The sequence below is a fragment of the Sus scrofa genome, chromosome 1, assembly GCF_054392235.1.
Source record: "Sus scrofa isolate SSC_HxYL_T2T_F1_AM1 chromosome 1, Sscrofa_HxYL_maternal_Yorkshire_Landrace_v2.0, whole genome shotgun sequence".
Classification (NCBI taxonomy): Eukaryota; Metazoa; Chordata; class Mammalia; order Artiodactyla; family Suidae; genus Sus; species Sus scrofa.
The window spans coordinates 277444192-277462927 of NC_139383.1; the positions used below are offsets into that span (position 1 = coordinate 277444192).

Here is an 18736-nt window from a genome sequence, read left to right on the forward strand (position 1 = left end):
TGGTCTCTCCTGGGTGCAGCCTCACAAGGACACTTGAATTGCTTCTGAAACCTCTCGGTCCTTATTCAGGTATCGGGCGTCAGTCTTTTTCACGGGCTCTCTGCCCCAGAGGTAGACAACAGGTTGGCTCTGGTATGCAGCCACATGCTCTGGAGGTCAGGATCAGCTGTGAACCCACTATCAGCAGCGGTGCGCTTGTGTACTTTTTGGTTGTGATGGGGTTGAGGGGTAAGACCTTTAAGGGAGGCAGGAAAGGGGAGAGAGAGAGAGAACAAGTGAGACTGAGAACTGGGAAGGCAGGCTTGAGCTGGGAAAGAAATCAGAAATCTGGACCAGCAAGCTCTGTGCAGAGTTATAAGAGGAGCTCTGTCTTAGACAAGCGCAGATTAGGGGAATTTATTTTAAAAAGCATTCATTTTGTTAATTATAAAAGTAATTCATACACAATGCAGGAAACTTGGAAAACATAGGCAACGCATAAAGAAATGCCCATATCCTGTCTCAAAAGTTTAAGAACCGAACAAGGTGGCATCTGTAAAGGGTCTGGCATTTATTGGACACTCATTATACATTAACTGCAGTTACAGTGCTGAGAGAGAATTGGCCCTTTGGCTCTGAGAATGAGCCATTTGCAGTGGATGATGAAATGTAGAAGAAGTTATTTCATAATTAGCTTTTTAAATTTTATGTTTATCGGGGGAAGTATTCGATCTTCCTTAACCCCAGCATGAGAATGCAAAGTTGAAGAATCCTGAAGATTCGTGAGAATGTTGTGTAGGGTTTGGGGGTCAATTCTTTTTTTTTTTTTTTATAAAGCACTAGGGGGAGCCTTATTCCCCACACTGCCTTGTCATTTATAGACTCTCAGCAACACGTACTTGGAGGAAGTGTTTGCTGCCCTCAAGCCTCATTTATTTTCTGTTCCTCTACTATTGATCTGTGAGGATTGTTTATAAATTTACTGATCACACAGATATTTTACTTAGATGCTTTCTTTGTGAATCACTGACATGCAGAATAAATGTTTACCCTGGCGTTGGCCTTAAACCACAGACAATCTAGGTTTAGGGATGTCCCTTTCTAACTGTGGCCTCAGCCCAAGTGTTTAATGGGCATCTTTCTTGAGACTACAGCCAGGGCACAGTGCTGTTAGGTTCCTGGATGCCTCCCCTTGGGCAGCAGCCAAACTCCAGGGATACGCTGATTGAGGCAGACCTGCAACAGCCCGACAAGGGCAGGGCGGGTGTCCACAGAGTCAGTGGGAGAGGAACACCAGGCAGGTTGAGTAAGACGGAAAGGGACTGATGGACCAGGAATTGGAGGCGCTGACACCACCTTGCTGCAGATCTTGGCCTGTCCCATCCCCTTTCCAGGTCTCAGCTTTTTTCCTTTATAAAATAAGGCATTTGGATTAGTTTAGCTCCGAGATTCCTAATTAACCTGGAACTGGGGCTGAAAGTCAGATTTGTGAGTTAGCAGTGTAATAGTTTACAGTGGTTGGTAAGAAAAAGCTTGAGATTAGGAGAACAGTAGTTTGATGGACGAGCAGCTCAGTGGAATGCTCAGCAGAACTGTGTTTTGGGGCGGAGAGAATTGAGCCTGGCTGAAGCAGCACAGAAGGGGCTAGTAGAGAAGAAAGTGATAGGTGGTAGGATAGTGAGGTGGCTACAGCTTGGACTAGGGGTGGCATCTAGCTGCCTGGGCTCAAATCCTGGATCTGTCAGTCCCTACCTGAGTGATTTTGGTCAGGTTCTGTCACTTCCTTATACCTCAGTTAACTTGCCTGTAGGATGAGGATAATAATACCGTACCTTTAGAGGTGTCGTGAGGTCACAGATTTAAAGCAGTGCTGGGATGTGCTAAAGAAAATGGTGCACGAGGAGGAGGAACATGATGATGGACAGTTAGACCTGGGACTCAGGTGGGAGGGCTTATCTGTTAGCTGTTCATCCTGACACTCGTGGTAAAAACGTCAGGAACCAGTGATCCCCAACAGACCTCTGGACACAGTAGTCACTGGGCAAGAATTTGAGGTCTTGGGCAGACGTGCAGGAAATACCACTTCCATAGTACCTGGGGCTACCCCGGTCAGGAGGGGTCTTGGTCTTCAGTGCAGACTCTGAAGCACTCGCCCCTTTCTGATATTTTTCACTGTGTGCTGTGCTTTATCCTACAGATCAGTCAGAAGAAGTTGAAAAAGTATGAAAAAGAATATCACACCATGAGGGAACAACAGGCCCAACAAGAAGACCCCATTGAGCGATTTGAGGTTCGTTTGTTTATGGCCTGGGTGATGTGAAACACGTTCGCCCTTTCATTTCCTATAATTGTGCCCGTAACTAGCTTTAGGGAGTTCTTTTTAAAATTCAGTTTCCCTTTTTCTAGATTCCAATTTCAGTTCGAGTTTGCAAATGAGAAAGCAAGATCTGTTTTGCTTCAAACCAGCTGCCTAGTTGGTTACAGTTCAGAGGGCTTTTGTCACAGTTAATAAGTAGCTGCTTGACAGTCACTTGAGTCTGTTAAGTATTTCTCCGTGGAGAGAGAATGGAAGAAATTGCTGTTTGGTAGCATGTTTGGACCAGCCACGTTGCCCGTGATTCCCGTAGGACCTAGTAGTTAGTTTTGAGGGTTAACCCTGAGAAGTTGTCATTTCCATCTGATTTTTATATGTCTGTAACTGGTTTCTTTCTACCCATCAGAGGGAAAATAGACGTCTCCAAGAAGCTAACATGAGATTGGAACAGGAAAATGATGACCTAGCCCATGAGCTGGTGACCAGCAAGATTGCACTCCGAAAGGACCTGGATAACGTAAGTCTAACTTGTCTGAAGGGGCGCTTGTATTGAAACACCTCTCTCTCAATCAAGGGAAATCCTAGAATTTTAGTGTTTGTTGTTCTAGGTAGGTACCTGCAAAGTTTCCCTCTTATGATGTCACTACTACCTCCCTCCCTTCCTTCAGGGATCATCGACTGTCTTATTAAGCCCTCCTTACCCCATTCTTCTCTCATTATACACGCGGTCCCTGAACGCCTTTCTAGGCACTTTTAGATTGCAAGACCTTTTGGTGAATTTTTGCTGTTATAATTAGGAATAGGAGTTCCCATCATGGCTCAGTGGTTAACGAACCCGACTGGCATCCATGAGGTTGCGGGTTCGATCCCTGGCCTTGCTCAGTGGGTTAAGGATCTCGTGTTGCCGTGAGCTCTAGTGTAGGTCACAGATGCGGCTCGGATCCCACATTGCTGTGGCTGTGGCATAGGCCGGCGGCTACAGCTCCAATTAGACCCCTAACCTGGGAACCTCCATATTAATTAATTAATAACATTAAATTTTAAAAATTAAATTTTTAAATGCTTAAAAAAAAATTAGGAATAAACCTACCTAAAGAGAAAAGAGACCTGTATTCTGAAAACTATAAGATGCTGATGAAAGAAATCAAAGATGACACAAACAGATGGAAAGACATACCATGCTCTGGGACTTGAAGTCAATATTATCAAAATGACTATACTACCTAAGGCAATCTGCAGAGTCAGTGCAATCCCTATCAAACTACCAAGGACATTTTTCACAGAACTCAAACAAAATAAAGTTTGTTTGATGATATAATTAGAAATGACCTTTAATCATTACAATTTCCTTAACTTACCCTAAGACAAGGACAGATTTTGTCATCCTGCATATCGTGTGCCTGTTGGATAAGCATTACCAGTTGTAATAAAGCCCACTGCCTCCGCAGCTTGTGGTTTCATGAGGAATCGCTCTTGGCAGATGTTCTCTTTTTCTTTACTTCTCCTAATCTTAAGAAGTCTGAGAGGACGGCAGTCCTGGAAGGCTGTTTGTCCACTCTCTATACTACAGGCTTCCCTTGAAAGAAGTGCACTCTCTCATTCATAGTTTAGATGAGAGGTTGGCAAACTCTTTCTGCAAAGGAGTAGATAGCAAATATGTTAGTCTTTGTGGGCCATATGGTCTCCGTTGCACCTGTTTAACTCTGCCATTGGTGCGGAAGTGGTCAGTAGCTGTAGACAGGCAGTAGACGAATGTGTTCCAATAAGACTTTATTTATGAGAATACCTGGAAGGCTGGATTTGGCACTCAGACGGAGTTTGCCAGCCCTGGACTTAGATTTCCATATCTGGCTCCTAAGATTACTTTTCTGCTCATTGATTTTTTTCTAAGGCTCTGGAGGTAGGCCCTTGAGGGTTTACAGGGGGACTTAACATAACATATTGAACCCATAGGATCTATGAACTTCACAGGGTCCTTGATAACCACCAAACATGTATGAAAATATCGTACTACTGAAGTTCCCATCGTGGCGCAGTGGTTAACGAATCTGACTAGGAACCATGAGGTTGCAGGTTCGATCCCTGGCCCTACCGGCCCTGCTCAGTAGATTTAGGATCTGGTGTTGCCCTGAGCTGTGGTGTAGGTTGCAGACACAGCTCGGATCCCGTGTTGCTGTGGCTCTGGCGTAGGCCGGCGACCGCACCTCCGATTCGACCCTTAGCCTGGGAACCTCCATATGCCGAGGGAGCGGCCCTAGAAAAGGCAAAAAGACACACACACAAAATATGTATATATATATATATCGTACTACTGTATTTCTTTGATAGTCTTTGCCTCCCTTTGATTCTCAGAGTGGTTCAAATGTCAGATGAAAAGAGAGATGGCAGTTATCTGCTGCTTCTTATTGCTTCTCTTTAGAAGTGGAATAATGGAGTAAAATTTTGAACAAATGTGGGTCCTAATACCAGCTACTCTACTTTCAGGTAGAGTAAAGTGTGGGGAGGTGGAATTATATAGCTTTGTCCCAGACTGTATTGAGAAACATAATTTGATGTACATGAAAATCACCACAAATACAAGAATCAAGCCCAGTGTGTTGGCTCCCTCTGCTTGTCTGATTGTCCGACACAAACAGCTGCAGGTAACTGGCAAGACTTCTTTTTCTAGTTTTTGCAGGAAGGGTGTTTCAAGGTTACTAGCCCTCAGTAACCAGAACCTGGAGCTCTCACTACTTTTTTTTTTTTTTTGCCTTTTTAGGGCTGCACCTGCAGCATATGGAGGTTCCCAGGCTAGGGGTCGAATCAGAGCTATAGCCGCCAGCCTATGCCAGAGCCACAGTGACACCAGATCCAAGCCATGTCTGTTATATACACCACAGCTCAGGGTGACACCAGATCCTTAACCCACAGAGCAAGGCAGGGTGTTGAACCCAGGTCCTCATGGATACTAGTTGGGTTCATTCACTGCTGAGCCGAGACAGGAACTCCTCTCACTGCTTTTTGTTTTATCACAGCCTGCTCCTTAGGTTGGAGTTTGCTCCCTGGGGGCAGGTCTTCAGCATCCTCTCTCATCTTCTTTGTGGAAACACTAAGTGAATCATTCCCTCACTGCTCAGGAATTTCTGCCCCGTGAGTGCAGGGAGGAGGGTGTACACTGAGAGGGTGATTACTGAAGCCGGCTTCTCTCCTGGCTCTCCTAGCAGCTGTAGACCGTACAGAAAGGAGGTGAAAAAGAAGAGAAGGGGTCCTGAACCAGAGCTTTGTATTCTACGATGAAATTATATTGAGGCAACTTCAGCTAAAATTCCAGTGGGTTTTCAGTTTGAGCTTTTGCATTTGCCAGTCAGAGAGGCCCAGAAATAATGTTGACATGCCACTAGTTTCAGGTGGACATAGACTTCGTTGGTTCTTGAAGCCTGCCTCTGCCTCTAAAGAGTGTAAGCCTTGTTTCAAGTTGTCCTAGCTTGACACGGAAGTCAAAGAATTAGGTTACATTCCTGATATCAGAAGTGAGAAATAGTGGAAATAATATGAATTCCCATTTGTTGTTACGCTATGTGACAGGCTCTGTGCTAAGCACTTTGCTGAGCTCTAATCTCTTATCCTTACCTCAGCCTTGTAAGGATGCCAGCATGAGCCCCATTTATGGATGAGGGATTTGTTTTGTTTTGTTTTGTTTTTTAACAATCATGAAACTTGAGATTCAGAAAGCTGAAGGCACCCAGGAAGAGGCAGAGCCGGGAATCTAAACCGGGAGCATCTTTTTGTTTTTTTGTCTTTTATAGGGCTGCACCCGCAGCATATGGAGGTTCCCAGGCTAGGGGTCTAATTGGAGCTATAGCTGCTGGCCTACGCCAGAGGCACAGCAACGCCAGATCCCAGCTGCATCTGCAACCTACACGACAGCTCATGGCAATGCCAGATCCTTAACCCACTGAGCCACAATGGGAACTCTGCAGTGCTGGATACTTAACCCACTGAGCGAGCCAGGGATCAAACCTGCATCCTCATGGATGCTAGTCGGATTCATTTCCGCTGAACCACAAGGGGAACTCAGGGGGTCAGATTGTTGAAAGATCTTCATGCCTGTTCACTCTTTCTGCACCAAGAGAAAGCTCTGATATGTGGCCTATAGAATTTCAGAACCCTCTTTGTATTTCCAATTGATTTTATATCACTTTTGTTATTCCTCGCCTGTCTCTTTTGTTACTTGTTATACGGCAGCTATGAAGAAATCCCTAGTCAGCCACTGAGTCCCTAGGTGATCCTCCATCCAAGCTTTCTCCTCCATGAAGTGGGAGTAGTGCCCAGACCTGACATGGGTGCTGAAGCTGAGAGAGAACCCGGCAAGGCACCGCTCAGGGCTGAGAGGACCCCATTCGAGTGCCCTCTGGCATGGTCGCCCTCTGCATTGAGACAGTGTCACCTGAGAATGATGGACCCAGACTCAGGGGCTCACCTGCTGGGATTTGAATTCTGGCTCCACTGCATTCGAGTTCTTTGACCTTGAGCAGGTTGCTAAACTTTCCCCATTGAATTACTTTGGCCTCTTTATCAAAAACCAGCTGACCCTGTAAGTATGGGTCTCCTCGATTCTGTGTCTACTTTATTGATGTACCTGTCTGTTCTTAGGCCGGGACCACACTGTCTTAATTACTGTAGCTTCACGGTCTTCATATCAGGTCTGTGAGTCCTCCAACTTCGTTGTTCTTTTTAAAAAATAAGTTTGGCTGTTCTAAGTCATTTGCTTTTCTATATATACACTTTAATCAATTTGTCAACTTCCAGAAATAAAAGCCTTCTGAGATTTTGAGCGGGGTTGTATTGAATCTGTAAATCAGCTTTGGGATTATTACCATTTGAACAAGAGTTGACCCTTCCGTTCCATAACTATGTTATAATTTTCATTTACTTAGGTCTTTTTCAATTTCGATTTCAACATTATTTTTGGTCGTTGTTTGTTTGTTTTAGTTTAAAGTTTACAAGCCTTGCACATTTTTTATTCTGTTATCAAAGGTATCATTTTCTTAATTTCATTTTCCAGTCATTTATTGCTAGTCTCTAGAAATAGAAGTGATTACATAATCTTGGATCCTGTGACCTTGCTAAATTCACTTACGATTCTAGTACTGTTTTTGTTTTTGTTTTGGTTTGGTTTGGTTTTTTTGTCTTTTTGCCTTTTCTAGGGCCGCTCCCTCAGCATATGGAGGTTCCTGGGCTAGGGGTATAATCGGAGCTGTTGCTGCCAGCCTACGCCAGAGCCACAGCAACGCGGGATCCTACACCACAGCTCACGGCAATGCTGGATCCTTAACCCACTGAGCAAGGCCAGGGATCAAACCCACAACTTCATGGTTCCTAGTCAGATTCTTTAACCACTGCGCCACGACGGGAACTCCCTTGTTTATTTTTTAGGATTTTCCACATACATGGTCATTTCATTTCTGAATAAAGACAGTTTTACTCTCTTTCAAGTTGTTCTGCCTTTTTACCTTTGCTTTCCTGCACCGACTAGGGTCTTTGGAACAAGTTGGATGGTGAGAGTGAACCTCATTGCCTTGTTCCAGATGTTAGCTGCAGGTTTTTATAGATCAGGTGGAGAAAGTTCTCCTTTCTTCCTATTTGTTGTCATGTACGGGTGCCTAATTTGGTCAAATGCTCTTTCTGCATCTCTTGAGGTGATTATTTGCTATGTCTCCTAATTCTGTTAATAAAGTGAAGTCAATTGATTTTTTTCATGTACACAAACTTTGCAGTCCTAGGAAACTTGAGGTATCCTTTATTTTTTTTTAAAGATTTTTATTTGTGTTAAAGATTTTTGTGTTCCCCAGGAATATTCGTCTGGAGTTTCTTTAAGAGTTTCTTTAAGAGTTTTGGTATCAGGGTAATGCTGGCCTTCTAAAATGAAGTAAGACATATACCGTCCTGTGTTTTTTAAAGGACCTTGTGTAAGACTGTTCCTTGGGTAAACCTTTAATTCCCTAGTGAAACCATGTGGGCCTGGAGTTTTCGTAGCAGGAAATTATTTAATTATAAATTCAGTTTATTTTCAGATATGGAACTATCCAAATTTTCTAATTCTTCATGTGTATACTTTTATAATTTGTCTTTCAAGTAATTTATCCATTTCATCTTAGTTGTCAAATGTATTGGCATAAAGTTGTTATTTCCTAATTCTTTTAATGTTTATAGGATCTGTTAAAATCTTCTTTCATTCCTGATATGGGTGATTTATGTCTTTTCCCTTTTTTTCTTAATCTAACCTAGATGTTTATCAGTTGTGTTGATTTCTTTAAAATCCAGCTTTTGGTTTCATTTATTTTTTTTTCCTTTGTTTAATCGATTTCTGCTTTTTATTATCTCCTTCTACTTTTCCTTTGGTTTAATTTGCTCTTTTTCTACCTTAAAGAAGCAGCTTGATCATTTATTTTGGACCTTTCTTTTCTAAAATAAGCATTTAATGTTATAAATCTCCCTGAAGCACTATTTCAGCTGCATCTCACACATTCTGATGTGTTATGTTTTCATTTTCATTCAGCTCTTGTGATTTCTTCTTTGATCTCTGAGTTAATTAGTAGAGTGTTGATTTTTAAATATTAGGGATTTGTCCCAGAAGTTTTTCTATTGCTGACTTCTGATTTAATTTGGTTATCATCATCAGAGTACATATTTTCTGATTTTAATGCTTTTTAAGACATATGCTTATTTTAGGGCTTTCCATATGGTCTATTTGGGTGAATGTGCCACATGCACTTGGAAAATACGTGTGTTCTCTTGTTGTAGGTGGAGTGTTCTATAAATGTCACTTCAGTCAAGTTGATTGTTTAAATCCTCCATAGACGTAATGCTTTGGTCTCTACTGTTCTGTCACTTATAGAGATAGTGGGAGGAAGTCTGTAACTCTAATTGTGCACTTAATCTGTTTCTTCTTTCAGTTATGTTTGTTTTTGTTTCCTATAGTTTGAATTTATGAATACATTCCAAATTTACTGCCTTCTTAATGGAGTGACTTTTATTGTTATGGAGGGTCCCTCTTTGTCTCTGGTAATACTCTCTGTTTTGAAATCTACTTTGTCCTGAAATCTACTTCGTCTGCTAATATAGCCATTCCAACTTTTATGGTATTGCATGGTATATCCTTTTCTATTCGTATCTCTGTCTTTATATTTAAAATTGCTTTTGTCCAGCATATAGTTGGATCTCGCTTTTTCCATTATCTGATAATTTCCTTTTAATTGGAATGTTGCAACCAGTTACATTTAATGTAATGATTTAGATGGACTTAAGTCCTTGTTACTGTCTGTTTACTGTATTTGCTTTTTTTCTTTTTTCCCCCTCTTCTGCGTTCTTTGGTTTAATTGGGTATTTTCATGATTTCATTTTATCTTCTCTAGTGCCTTATTAGTGGTTCTGGAGTTCACTTGTCTCCAGAGCTCTGCACCCCCCCCCCCCACCACACCACCTTCCAGCCACCTCAGCATCTCTGTCCCCTGAACTTTACCTCCTTAACCCTCGAGGCAGGCTGTTTGGAACCTCTTGCTCTCCTCCTGGTCCAGAGTGTACCTCAAGGCACAAACCTAGAGTGGTAGTAGGACTTCCTTGCTCGTTTCCTTTCTCCCAGGAACTACAGTTCTGCATTTATTGTTTTCAGTGTCAGAAAGCAAGAGTTTTATATGTTTTGCCCAGTTGTGTGTTCACTGTAGAAGGGTAAGTCTGGTCCTGGTTAGTCCCTCATGACCAGAATTGGAAGTCTGGATTTACGTTTCCCACCAGATGTTCTCTCCTCGTGTGCTTGTGTAGGTAGGGTGACTGCAGCGAGTGTGGTGCCATGAGAGGACCCTCGTTGGGTCAGACCAGCAGCCCCTGTGCACCTTCCCATTGGCACAGTGTTGAGAGTGACGGCAGGAATGCTGGGCTTACTGTTCTCAAGTGGGGCGTCAGGATGGGCAAGGAAGGCTTCGAGTTAGAAGACCCAGTTCGTGACCTGGCTGTCCTGTACTTCGTGGAATCAGTCTTATTTACCACAAGAGTGATGATGAGTAATGGAGAGAATATAAATGTGTACTCCAGGCTCCAAAGTTCTGCTCAGAAGGTGTTAACCGGGTTTAGGGGGGAGAAGGCAACGACAACAGCATGTTCTGTTGATTAAAGTAAAACAAAATCTTTAACAGGACGTTACTCTCCTCACTAGTTATTTTCTCTGCTGTTTGATTCTCATTTCCCTTTTGATTGTTTCTTGGGTTTGAGCTAGAGTAGGTGAAAAGCCACTCTTCAGAAAGGACAGGCCTTAACTCCAGGATCCCATTTAATGGCAGGCAGGTGCAACTTGCCAGTAATTTATGGCCTTTTGAATTTGCGTGTCATGCCGTTCTCGGTTCTCCATTTAAGGCCCCAGCCCTCTGGAACCTTTTCCTCCCCAAGAAGAGAGGTCAGAGGAAGTGGTGTGGTAGAAAGCACAGGGGCTGAGCTGAACCACTGTAGCCAGGCGATGTCAGAAATGCTGCTCTTTCAGGGAGACCCCCATCCCTCATCAGAGGGATGCCAAAGACCCTCTGTACCTAGTGCTCGGTAACCAGACTCGACTGCCCCAGCACACTAGCCTTGCTCGTTCTTCGGTTATCCTTGGACTCGCCAGTGTCAGGGACTCTGTTGGTCATTTCCACTTGGATCTAAAGATCTGCCCACCAGACCCTTGCATGCTATAGAAAAAGACTGGGGTGGAGGATGGCCGTCTCAGATGACAGGAGAGTGCCAGGAAGAAGGTGCCTTCCGTTGTCAGGTGACAGTGAGAGCAAAATCCAGAGCTTGTGTGATGAAATAGAGGAAGCACTGAGAGTGTGGAGAAATAAAACCAGAATTTATTGTTCCTATTAATGATAAGGACATCTACCTTCTTTCGAGTATTTACTGTATGATCGGCATGGTGCTGAGTCTTCTCCATGCCTCATCTCACAGACGAGGTCCTGAGCTCAGAGGGGTTCTCACTGACTTGTCAGGGAGCAATGGCAGTCAAGCCCAGACTGTCTTGATGCCAAAGGCGAGCTCCTAACCCCTGCCCTGCACTACCTCTGGAGTGGAACCTGGACAGGCGCTTCCGCATGCGTGTAGTCTCAGCGTGACCGCGGGCACATCACATCCCCTCTTGGGTTGTGCTGGGTAATTGAGAGCCCTTCCAGTTTTGTGACAGCATCTCTTAAATGTTTCAGGCTGAGGAAAAGGCAGATGCACTGAATAAGGAGCTACTTATGACCAAGCAAAAGTTAATTGATGCAGAAGAAGAGAAGAGAAGGCTAGAAGAAGAGTCTGCCCAGGTAAGGGAGCTGTGTCTTGCGAGTGATGGAGAGCTGGGAGTTCAGCCAGTGGCTTCCTGTGGGTACTGGACAACCAGACACAGCTGGCTTCAGTTTCTCTCCAAAGGCCTTTTTTATTTACTGTGTAAAGCATAATGATTCGTAATAATTAAAATGTAGAAGGAGGCAGTGGGGCAGAGTTCACCCTTCATTGCAGCAGGAGAAATTCCTTTGGGTCAGTGTGACGAAAAGAAGAGAGTTAGCATTTCTGCAAAAGGAAAGCAGACATCACATAATGTCTGGGTCCTCCCCTGCCTGCCCACTGACGTCTCCCTGTGGAGCAGATTCCGAAGGGCTTGTCCTGAACCAGCTCTCCACAGCCCCCAGCAGCCCAGACATGCAGCCACAGGAGCGCCCTGGAGCAGGCTGGCTCTCCTTACCATCCGCCTGGCCTCTCAGTCACACTGCCTGGGGTGAGAGGTGACTTTCCCTCTCCGCATAATCCGTGAGGCACTGAAGGAGCAGCAGTCCTCTCCTTAGCCCTTCCTCTGCGTTTATTTGTGTTACCTCCTCAGCTCAGGTTCCCAGGGTGGGTGGCCTTGGCACGGAGGAGCTTCAGGCAAGGCCCCAATCTGAAACAGAGTTTGATGTTTGCATCAGGAATGGAGTTAGCACTGCTGAGACTGGGAGAGGAAGGTGGGGAATTACCTCCGTCAGGCACCAAGCAGGTAGTACCAGAGCTTCCTGGATGTTTCCCCTAACACTTTCACTTTTGCTTTTCTTAATGTATGCAGTTAAAAGAAATGTGTCGTCGGGAACTCGACAAGGCAGAATCTGAGATTAAAAAAAACAGTTCTATCATCGGTGACTACAAGCAGGTGGGTTCATGCCCCTGGGATCGGACCATGTTATCTGGACTCCACTTGCCTGCATGAGATGTGCTTTCACACCCACATGCGTCCCCACTCGGCCACATCACCACCAGGTCCCTTCACCTCCCTGGACAAGTTAACTCACTGTCTCTCGACTGTAAAGTCAGGGAAATCAGCGTTCTCACCAAGAGCTGTTGTGAAGAGCCCGTGAGACTGTGCTGGTGGAGCACCTGGCATAGTTCCCAGCACATAAGTGGGCACTTAATGAACGAAAACCACCTGTGTTGTGTTCTGGGGAGCTTTTCAGACTCAGAATGAGGCCTTCTGTTCATGGCGCTGAGATCTAGAACCACTTCTCTCCCTGGCTGGTGGCACTGTTGCGAACGCAACTGAATTGATCTTGTTCCTTCCTGTCCTGGGATCTCCTGCTGGCTCGTGAGTCTGGCAGTGTTGTAAACGCTGGCCATCGAGTGCAGCGCTGATAGTCCTGTGCGGATAGATGCAGAGGTGGCAGAGCTGGAGGAGCCTCTGCTCACCTGTCACCATACCACCTCCCCCTTGGTACTGTCCTAATTGCGCTCATCGTAGTCCAGCTTCCACTAGAGAATTCACCCTGAGCCCAGATTATACAGATTATGACACTGTAAAGAGATTGTCATTTTATGTTATGTTCGTTTCCTCAGATTTGTTCTCAGTTGAGTGAAAGATTGGAGAAACAGCAGGCTGCTAATAAAGTGGAAATTGAGAAAATTCGGGTAAGTCTTCCTTTATCAAAGAGATCTTTGATGCCACTTTAGTACATTTTGTGACTGTACAGCACAAGATTTGGGAAGGGGGTGTTCTGCTTTGATTTCAAAATTGAGAGAAGCTGATGAGTACCTGATAAGGTGCCTTTCAGGGCCTGGCTCAACAACTGACAACTAATACTAGGCTTCTTTCCTCTGGGAAGGACACAGATGAGACCAGAAGTGCCCTGGCTTTAGAGCTCAGAATACAAATGTCTCCTTTCCTTATTAATTTGTATAATGCCCTCCTCTGGATAACTTGACTGTAAAAAAAAAAAAAAACCAAAAAACAAAAAACACAAGAGCCCAAAGCCTTTCGAACGTTGTCCATGATTACAGCAGTGCCACACTGAGGTGGAGGAGTCCTGCAAGTGACATGTTTTGCTGGAGGGTGGGGATGCAAAGTCAGGACCCTCTGGTGATTTCTCACTCCCCTTGGTGTCCCGAAGCATGGGGGACACGCCCCTCTGAGCTCAATTCCTTCTTCTATAATGGACCCAAATACAGTGAGAACCTGAATTTTTAATGTTTTGTTGCCAGTTTAAGGGCTTTTATAACTTGGGGCTTGCTTTCTTTAAGCTCCCTGTATTAGAGTATTTGTCAGATTTTACTTAGTTGAGTAATTTACTGAAAGATACTTTACGTATTAGCATTTGCACCTCGGTGGACAGCAATGTGGGAAAATTCATGGCCATGTTTCCACAAAACAGCATTTTATCTGGAGCAAAATGACATTGTTTTCAAAGTCTGTGTGTCTGTTTCTCTTCTGCAAATAAGTCCATCTGTATCCTCTTTTTAGATCCCACATACACGCAATGTCAAATGATGGTTGTCTTTCATCACCACCTGACCTCACTTACATGATAATCTCTGTTTCCATCCATCTTGCTATAAATGGCATTATTTCATTCTTTTTATGGCTGGGTGGTAAATAGTCCACTGTATATATGTACCACATCTTTATCCATTCCTCTGTTGACAGACATTTAGGTTGCTATTGTAAATAGTCCTGCAGTGAACAGTAGTCCTACATGTATCTTTTCGAACTAAGGTTTCCTCCAGATAGATGCCCAGGAGTGGGATTGCTGGATCATGTGACAGTTCTATTTTTAGTTTTTTGAGGAGCCTTCATACTGTTTTTCATAGTGGTTTTACTAATTTACATGCCCACCAACAGTTTAGGATTCCCTTTCCTCCACACCCTCTCCAGCATTTATTGTTTGTAGACTTTTTGATGGCCACTCTAGCTGGTGTTAGGTGGTACCTCATAGTGGTTTTGATTTGCATTTCTCTAATAATTAGCAATGTTTGAGCATCTCTTCATTTTTTTTTTTTTGACCATCTGTTTTCTTTGGAGAAATGTCTACTGCCCATTTTTTGATTGGATTGGTTGTTTGTTTGGATACTGAGCTACATGAGTTGTTTGTATATTTTGGAGATTAATCCCTTGTCAGTTGCATCATTTACCAGTGTTTTCTCCCATCCTGTGGGTTGTCTTTTTGTTTGCTTTATGATTTCTTTTGCTGTGCAAAAACTTTTTAATTTTAATTAGGTCTTATCTGTTTATTTTTGTTTTTATTCTCATTACTCTAGGAGGTGGATCTGAGAAAATATTGCTGCGTTTAATGTCAGAGTGTTTTGGCTGTGTTTTCTTCTAAGAGTTTTTTATAGTACCTGGTCTTAGATCTAGGTCTTTAGTCCATTCTGACTTTATTTGTGTGTGTGGTGTTAGAGTTCTAATTTCACTCTTTTGCGTGTCTAGTATTCCCAGCATCACTTATTGAAGAGGCTCTTTCCCTCATTGTATATTCTTGCCTCCTTTATCATAGATTAATTGAACATGGGTGTGTAGGTTTATTTCTGTGCTTGTTCCATTGATCTCCATTTCTGTTTTTGTGCCAGTACCATACTGTTTTGATGACTAGCTTTTTTGTAGTATCATCTAAAGTCAGGAAGGCTGATTCTTTCTAAGGATTGCTTTAGCTATTCGGGGTCTTTTGTGTTTTATACAAATTTAAAAATTTTTTGTTCTATTTCGGTGAAAAATGCCATTGGTGATTGTTAGAGATTCCATTGAATCTGTAGATTGCCTAGTATAGTCATTTTGACAGTATTGATTCTTTCAATCCAAGAGCATGGTGTATCTTCCCATCTGTTTGCGTCATCTTTGATTTCTTCCAGCAGTGTCTTACAGTTTTCAGAATACAGATCTTTTGTCTCTTTAAGTATGTTTATTCCTAGGTATTTTATTATCTTTGATGCGATGGTAAATGGGATGGTTTCCCTAATTTATCTTTCTGATCCTTTATTGTTAGTATATAGAAATGCAGCTGATTTCTGTGTATTAATTTTGTGTCTTCTAACTTTACCTAATTTGTTAATGAGCTCTAATCATTTTCTGGGGCCATCTTTAGGATTTTCTATGTATAGTATCATTTCATCTGCATACAGAGATAGTTTTACTTCTTTTCCAGTCTGGATCTTTTTAATTCTCTTTCTTCTCTGATTACTGTGGCTAGGACTTCCAAACCTATGTTGAAGAAAAGTGGTGAGAGTTGACGTCCTTGTCTTGTTCCTAATTTTAGCAGGAATTCTTTAAGCCTTTCACCATGGCGAGTGATGTTAGCTGTGGGTTTGTCATGTGGCTTTTATTATGTTGAGGTAGGGTCCCTCTATGCCAACTTTCTGGAGGGTTTTTAATCAGAAATGGGTGTTGGATTTTGTCGAGAGCTTTTTCTGAATCTGTTGAAAAGATCATGTGGTTTTTATTCTTCAGTTTGTTGATACGGTGTATCACACCGATTGATTTGGGGATATTGTAAAATCCTTGTATCCCTGGGATAAGTCCCACTTGATCATGGTGTGTGGTCCTTTAAATGTATTGTTAGATTCAGTTTGCTAGTATTTTGTTGAAGATTTTTGCATCTATGCTCATTAGTGATATTGACCTATAATTTTCTTTTTTTGTGTGTGGTACCTTTGTCTGGTACCTTTTTTTGTGTGTGGTACCTTTGTTGGGTATCAAGTTGATGTGGCTTCATAGAGTTTAGGGGTGTTCCTTCCTCTGCAATTTTTTGGAAGAATTTCAGAAAGATAGGTGTTAACGCTTCTCTAAATGTTTGATAGAATTCATCTTTGACGCCGTCCAGGCCTGGACTTTTGTTTGTTGGATTTGTTTAATCACAGTTTCAATTTCAGCACTTGTGAATGGTCCATTCATCTTTTCTATTTCTTCCTGATTCAGTCTTAGGAGATCGTACCTTTCTAAGAATTTGTCTGTTTCATCTCTTGTCCATTTTATTGGCATATAGGTGCTTGCAATAGTCTCTTAGGATCCTTTGTACTTGTGTGATGTCCATTGTAACTTCTCCTTTTCATTTCTCATTTTATCAAGTTGAGCCCTCTCCCTTTTTTTCCTTCATGAGTCTGGCTAGAGGTTTATCAATTTCGTCAGTCTTTTCAAAGAACCAGCTTTTTATTTCTTGGATATTTTCTATTGTTTTCTTTGATTCTATTTCATTTACTTCTGATCTTTATGATTTCTTTCCTTCTACTCACTTTGGGTTTTGTTTGTTGTTCTTTCTCTAACTGCTTTAGGTGTAAGTTTAGGTTGTTTATTTGAGATTTCTTCTGTTACCTGAGGTAGGCGCGTATTCCTATAAACTTCCCTCTTAGAACTGCTTTTGCTGCATCCCGTAGGTTTTGGATCATTGTGTCTTCATTGTCATTTGTCTCTAGGTATTCTTTTATATTTTTAAATGTCCCCTTTTATTTCTTCACTGATCCATTGGTTGTTTAGTAGCATATTCTCTCAACTTGCTTTGTCTTTTATAGGGGGTGTGTGTGTTTAAGGTGCACCTGTGGCATACGGAAGTTCCCAGGCTAGGGGTAGAGTCAGAGCTATAGCTGCCAGCCTACACCTCAGCCACAGCAATGCCAGATTCAAGCCACTTCTGTGACCTACACTGCAGCTCACAGCAATGCCAGATTCTCAACTCACAGAGCGAGGCTAGAGATTGAACTCAAGTTCTCATCAATACTGGCTGGGTTTGTTATTGCTGAGCCACAATGGGAATGCCTGTAGTTTTTTTTTTTTTTTTTTCTCATGTCATTGATTTCTAGTCTTACATAGTGCTGTGGTCAAAAAAGATGCTTGATATGATTTCAGTTTTCTTAAATTTATCAAATCTTGATTTGTGGCCCAGATGTGATCTTAGAGAATGTTCCATGTGTTCTTGAGAAGAATGTGTATTCTGCTGCTTTTGGATGGAATGTTCTTTACATCTGTTAAATCTCTCTGGTCTGATGCGTCATTTAAGGCCTGTGTTTCCTTGTTGATTTTCTGTCTGGATATTCTGTTCACTGTTCTGAGTGCAGTGTTAAAGTCCCCTGCTATTATTATGTTACTACCAATTTCTCCTTTTGTGGCTGTTGGCAGTTGCCTTATATATTGAAGTGTGTTGAGTGCACATACATTTACAATTTTTGTATCTTGGATTGATCTTTTGGTCATTACATAATGACTTTGTCTCTTGTAACAGTCTTTAAAGCCTATTTTGTCAGATATGAGTATTGCTACTCCAGCTTTCTTTTGATTCCTGTTTGCATGGAATATCTTCTTCCATCCTCTCACTTTCATTTTGCATGTGTCTTTAGAACTGAAGTGCATCTCTTGTAGATGGTATATATATTGGTCTTGTTTTTATATCCATTCAGTGAGTCTGTGTCTTTGGTTGGAGCACTTAGTCCATTTATATTAAAGGTAATTATTCATATGTTTGTTCCTATTGCCATTTTGCTCATTGTTTTGGCTTTTTTGATATTAGACTTTTTCTTCCCATCTTTTTTTCTCTTCTTTGTGGTTTGATGACTATCTTTAGCGTTGTGTTTGTATTGCTTTTTCTTATTTGTGTATCAGTTCAGATTTTTGATTTGCTATTACCATGGGGTTTTGATATAAGCAGTACCTATTTTTCAAATAAAATTTCTGATTCTAAAACTAATAATAATGTTCATTGCAGAAAATTTTGGAAAATAAAAGAGGAGGAAATGAACCTTTATGATCCTATTACCCACAGATGCCATCACTATTAACACTTTGTTGTCTGTTGTCTATTCTTTCAGTCTTCTTTCTTTCTTTCTTTTTTTCTTGGTTGTGTCTGTGTTGTAAAAGTTCGCAGGCCAGGCCAGTGAATGAACCTGCACTATAGCAACAACTCAAGCAGCTACAGTGACGATGCTGGATCCTTAACTCACTGCACTACAAGAAGTATAGAACTTCTTTGTTCTGTACTTCCTTTAACATACAAAATTCCACTCATTCTAAGATTTGCTTTTTTTTTTCCACATTTACATCTGAAATTGGGACTTATTTAGTAACTGATGCCTTTTTGTAGTTTATTTGGCAGAATATTTTTGTAGAGGAACCTGAAATGTTTCTTAGTCATTGGCATCGCATTTCATGAAATGTGGTACATATTTGTAACTATGCTTTAA

The 18736-nt window shown here is 42.1% G+C and overlaps 1 protein-coding gene across 6 annotated transcripts in view; it reads left to right on the forward strand.

Moving 5' to 3' along the window:
• Positions 1 to 18736, forward strand: part of RABGAP1 (RAB GTPase activating protein 1) — a 172758-nt gene that overhangs the window by 149756 nt on the left and 4266 nt on the right. For all 6 annotated transcript variants that reach the window (XM_084995876.1, XM_021074563.2, XM_021074574.2 and 3 more), the window contains 5 exons: positions 2177 to 2269; positions 2700 to 2810; positions 11500 to 11604; positions 12378 to 12461; positions 13139 to 13210. In XM_084995876.1, coding sequence (XP_084852002.1) covers positions 2177 to 2269; positions 2700 to 2810; positions 11500 to 11604; positions 12378 to 12461; positions 13139 to 13210 — 465 coding nt within the window. The remainder of the gene's footprint in view (positions 1 to 2176; positions 2270 to 2699; positions 2811 to 11499; positions 11605 to 12377; positions 12462 to 13138; positions 13211 to 18736) is intronic.